General features: G+C 37.8%; 1 protein-coding gene across 1 annotated transcript in view; it reads left to right on the top strand.

The window, feature by feature from the left end:
* The window catches only part of LOC105536452 (phosphatidylinositol 3,4,5-trisphosphate 3-phosphatase TPTE2-like), a 40,046-nt gene that overhangs the window by 11,176 nt on the left and 23,331 nt on the right, over positions 1–5,539 (top strand). Inside the window, 1 exon segment of the mRNA XM_011975864.1 lies at positions 461–622. Within this exon segment, the coding sequence (XP_011831254.1) occupies positions 461–622 (162 nt within the window).

Here is a 5,539-nt window from a genome sequence, read left to right as displayed (position 1 = left end):
AATCTTGGTCTTTTATGAGCATATGTTACTCATGCTTTCATTTGGTTTTTATTAATAAATTCTTTAGAATTATCCAGATTGAGGGTTTATTTTTTATGAGAAATTGGTATAAATTTCTTATAAAATTCTCAAATTTTAAGAAGAGTTTACAAACAGACACAGGTGATTTTAATTCAGTTTTACTTTTCTCTCTTGAGGTGTTGGTCTGATGTTTCTACTATAAAAGGGCATGATAATATCTTGTGAAGTGGTTTGGTGAGAATTTTGTTTATTAAGAACTGCTTCTATTGGGTGAAAACAGTGACTTTCTGAGATTCTAAGGCATTACAGTTTTTCCTGACACTGGGCGGCTTAATACTAAATAATAACATTTTGGCCACCTGATCAGTGGCCTAAATACAGTATAGCTATAGGGACAAAAGCCCCTTTATCTTTGTATTTATTTATTTATTTATTTTAGAATATTTGGAGTTTTCCTGGTCTTACTGCATGTCACTCTCCTCCTTGCCGACCTAATTTTCAATGATAGCAAACTTTATATTCCTTTGGTGTATCGTTCTATTTCTCTAGCTATTGCCTTATTTTTTCTCATGGATGTTCTTCTTCGAGTATTTGTCGAAGGGTAAGTTTGATTATTTTTATAATGCATTATGCTATTTTGTACTTTTATAAGAAGCACTGTGGGAGGCTGAGGTGGGAGGACCCCAAGGTCAGGAGTTCAAGACAATCCTGACCAACATGGTGAAACCGCGTCTCTACTAAAAATGGAAAAATTAGCTGGGTGTGGTGGTGGGTGCCTGTAATCCCACCTGCTTGGGAGGCTGAGGCAGGAAAATCGTTTGAGCCTGGGAGGCAGAAGTTGCATTGAGCTGAGATCACACCATTGCACTCTAGCCTGGGTGACAGGGCAAGACTCCATCTCAAAAAACCAACCAACTAAACAAACAAACAAAAAACAAAAAAGAAGCATTTTAAAATAATTAACAGGAGCATTCACCACAAACTGACTTAAGAGCCTTTGGGCCTTATAAGAACATCGGCGGTAGTCTGGCAGTACCCACCATGGCCTGTGTTTGAGGTGGCCACGGATTGATGCTCCTCTGCCTTTGGAGAGGGGTGGAAAGAGTGGGAGGGACTGCATCTTGTGGTTTGAGTGACAGCTCAGCCATAGCACAATAAAACACTAGGTAGACTTTTAAAGTTTTTGATCTAGGCCCTGATTCCCAGACACAGCACCTTTGGATCCACCCAGAGGCTGGGAGAACTTGCCATCCTGAAGGGAAGGACACAGGCCTGGCTGTTTTCCATGTGATGATTGTAGAGCCCCAGGGCCTTCAGGAAACTTATGCAATAGCTAAGGAGTGGCTACAGCAGGTCTTGGGCAAGACCCAGTGCTGTGCTGGCCTCAGGTCTGACCTAGTGAAGTCACAGTAATGGTGGCCACAGGGGTGCCCATGTGACTCAACCCCAAGCTTTAGGTGCCTCAGAACAGAGAGAGAGAGACTCTGTTTGTTTGGGAGAAAGTAAGGGAAGAGAACAAGAGTCTCTTTTTGGTAACACAGAGAATTGTCCTGGATCTTGTCCAAGACCATTAAGGCAGTACCACTGTGAGTCTGCAAGAACCACAGAGTTTAGGAGGCTTGGGGTGTCCCCTAAAGCAGATACAGCTTAGATCACTGGAAAGCCTTCCCAAAATAGATGGGTACAAACAAGCTCTGACAGTGAAAACTACAATATACAGTGAAAACTACAATAAATACCTAACTCTTCAATGCCCAGACACCAAAGAACATCTGCTCACATCAACATTATCCAGGAAAACATGACCACACCAAATGAACTAAATAAGACACCAGGGTCCAATCCTGTAGAAACAGAGATATGTGACCTTTTAGACAAAGAAATCAAAATAGCTGTGTTGAGGAAACTCAAAGAAATTCAAGACAACACAGAGAAGGAATTCATAATTCTATTTAGATAAGTTTAACAAAGAGATTGAAATAATTTAAAAGAATCAAGCAGAAATTCTGGAGCTAAAAAATGTAATTGGCACACCAAGGAATGCATTAGAGCCTTTTAATAGCAGAATTGATCAAGCAGAAGACAGAATTAATGAGCTTGAAGACAGGCTATTTCAAAATACATAGAGCAGACAAAGGAAAGAATAAAAAACAATGACACATGCCTTCAGGATCAAGAAAATAGCCTCAAAAGGACAAATCAAAGTGGTATTGGCCTTAAAGAGATGGGAAGTGTAGAAAGTTTATTCAAAGGGATAGTAACAGAACTTCCCAAACCCACAGAAAGATACAAATACCCAAGTAGCAGGAAGTTATAAAACACCAAGCAGATGTAGCTGGAAGACGACCTCAAGGAATTTAATAATCACAGTCCCAAAGATCAAGGATAAAGAAAGGATCTTAAAAGCAGCAAGAGAAAAGAAACCAATAATATACAATGGAGCTACAATATATCTGGCAGCAGACTCTTCAGTAGAAACAGTTCAGGCCAGGAGAGAGTGGCATGACATATTGAAAGCGCTGAAGGAAAAAAACATTTACCCTGAAACAGTGTATCCGGTGAAAATATCTTTCAAAGTGAAGGAGAAATAATGACTTTTCCACACAAACAAAAGCTGAGGGATTTCATCAACACCAGACCTGTCCTAGAAGAAATGCTAAAGGGAGTACTTCAATCAGAAAGGATATTAATAAGCAGTAAGTAACAACTTTAAGATATAAAACTCACTGGTAACATTAGGTTCACAGAAAAATGCAAAATGTTATAACACGGTAACTATGATGTATAAACTACTCTTATTCTAAGTAGAGAGACTAAACTATGAGCCAATCAAAAATATTAACTACAACTTTTCAAGACATAAATGGCATAATAAGATATAAATAGAAATAACAAAAAGTTAAAAAATAGGGAGACAAAGTTAAGTTATAGAGTTTTTATTAGTTTTCTTTTTACTTGTTTATGAAAACAGTATTATTATAAGATTAAAATAATGGGTTGTAAAATAGTATTTACAAGCCTCATGGTAACCTCAAACCAAAAGACATAACAATGGATACATGAAAAATAAAAAGCAAGAAACTAAATCATATCACCAGAGAAAATTACCTTCACTAATGGAAGACAGGAAGGAAAGAAGGAAGAGAAGACCCAAAACAACCAGAAAAAAAAATAACAAAATGGCAGGAGTAAGTCCTTACTTATCAATAATAACGTTGAGTGTCAGCAGACTAAACTTTTCAATCAAAAGACAGAGTGGATGAATGGATGAAAAAACAAGACCCAGCCAGGTGTGGTGGTTCATGCCTGTAATCCCAGCACTTTGGGAGGCCAAGGCAGGTGGATCACGAGGTCAAGAGATAGAGACCATCCTGGCAAACATGGTGAAATCCTGTCTCTACTAAAAATACAAAAATTAGCAGGGTGTGATGGTGTGCACCTGTAGTCCCAGCTACTCAAGAGGCTGAGGCAGGAGAATAGCTTGAATCCGGGAGGCAGAGGTTGCAATGAGCCAAGATGGCACCAGGGCACTCCAGCCTGGTGACAGAGCAAGACTCCATCTCAAAAATAAATAAAATAAAATAAAATAAAATAAAATAAAATAAAATAAAATAAAATAAAAAGACCCATTGATCTGTTACCTACAAGAAACACTCTTCTCCCGTAAAGACACACATAGGCTGGAAGTGGTGGCTCACTCCTGTAATCTCAGCACTTTGGGAGGCAGAGGTGGGTGGTTTACTGGAGGTCAGGAGTTCAAGACCAGCCTAGCCAGTATGGTGAAACCCCGTCTCTACTAAAAATATGAAAATTAGTTGGGTGTGGTGCCAGGTGCCTGTAATTTCAGCTACTCATGAGGCCAAGAGAGGAGAATCACTTGAACCTGGGAGGCAGAGGTTGCAGTGAGCTGAGATCACGCCACTGCATTCCAGCCTGGGTGACAGAGTGAGACTCAGTCTCAAAAAAAACAAAGCAAAACAAAAACAAACAAACAAAAAAAAGCCAGTATATCTGATAAATATTGATGCAAAAATCCTCAACAAGATACTAGAAAACTGAATTCAACAATATGTAGGAAAGATCATTCATCATGACAAGTGGGATATACCTCTGAAAATTCCTCTGGGATGCAGGAATGGTTCAATATTTGCAAATCAATCAATGCGATACATTATATCAACACAATAAAGGATAAAAGCCATAAGATCATTTCAGTTGATGCTACAAAGCATTTGATAAAATGCAACATCCCTTCATGGTAAACACCCTAACGAAACTGGGTATAGAAGTAACACACCTCAACATAATAAAAACCATATTTGACAGACCCACAGTCAGTACCAAACTGAATGGGGAAAATCTGAAAAGCTTTCCTCTGCAATCTAGAACACAGTGAAAATGTCCACTTTTACCACTGCTATTCAACATAGTACTGGAAGTCCTAGCTAGAGCCACCATAGAAGAGAAAGAAATAAAGGGAATGTAAAAAGAAATCCAAATTGGGATAGAAGAAGTAAAATTATCCTTGTGTTTGCAGATGATACATTTTATTTGGAAAATACTAAAGACTCCACAAAAAACTATAAGAATTGACAAATTCAGTAAAGTTGCAGGATACGAAATCAATATACAAAAATCAGTAGCATTTCTGTATGTCAACAGTGAACCATTTGGAAAGGACATTTAAAAAGCGGTCCTATATACAATAGCCACAAATAAAATTAAATATCTAGAAATTAACCTAACCAAAGAAGTGAAAGACCTTTATGATGAAAGTGATAGAACACTGAAGAAAGAAATTGAAGAGGACACCAAAAAATGGAAAGAGATTCCATGTTCATGGATTGGAAGAATTAATATTGTTTAAATGTCCATACTATCCAAAGCAATTTACAGATTCATTGCACTCCCTGTCAAAATATGAATGACATTCTTCACAGAAATAGGAGAAATAATCCTAAAATTTATGTGGAGCCACAAAAGACCCAGAATAGCCAAAGCTATTCTGAGCAAAAAGAACAAAGCTGGAGGAATCACATTGCCTGACTTCAAATTATACTACAGAACTATATAATCAAATACTTGACTTCAAATTACACTACAGAACTATATAACCAAAACACCATGGCACTGGCATAAAAAAAGACATATAGACCACTGGAACAGAATAGAGAACCCAGAAACAAATCCACACACTTACAGTGAACTCATTTTTCATAAATGTGCCAAGAACATACATTGAACAAAAGACTTCTCTTCAACAAATGGTTCTGGGAAAACTGGATATACACATACAGAATAATGCACCTAGACCCCTACCTCTCACCATATACAAAAATCAAATCAACATGGAGTAAAGACTTAAATCTAAGACCTCAATGAAACTAATATACTACAAGAGAACATTGGGAAGAATCTCCAGGACATTGGTCAGAGCAAAAATTACTTGGGCCACACCCAACAAGCACAGGCAACCAAAGCAAAAATGGACAAATGGGGTCACATCAAGTTAAAAAAG

Source organism: Mandrillus leucophaeus, unplaced genomic scaffold (assembly GCF_000951045.1).
Source record: "Mandrillus leucophaeus isolate KB7577 unplaced genomic scaffold, Mleu.le_1.0 Scaffold1011, whole genome shotgun sequence".
Taxonomy (NCBI): Eukaryota; Metazoa; Chordata; class Mammalia; order Primates; family Cercopithecidae; genus Mandrillus; species Mandrillus leucophaeus.
This window is presented reverse-complemented; position numbering and strand designations above follow the sequence as displayed.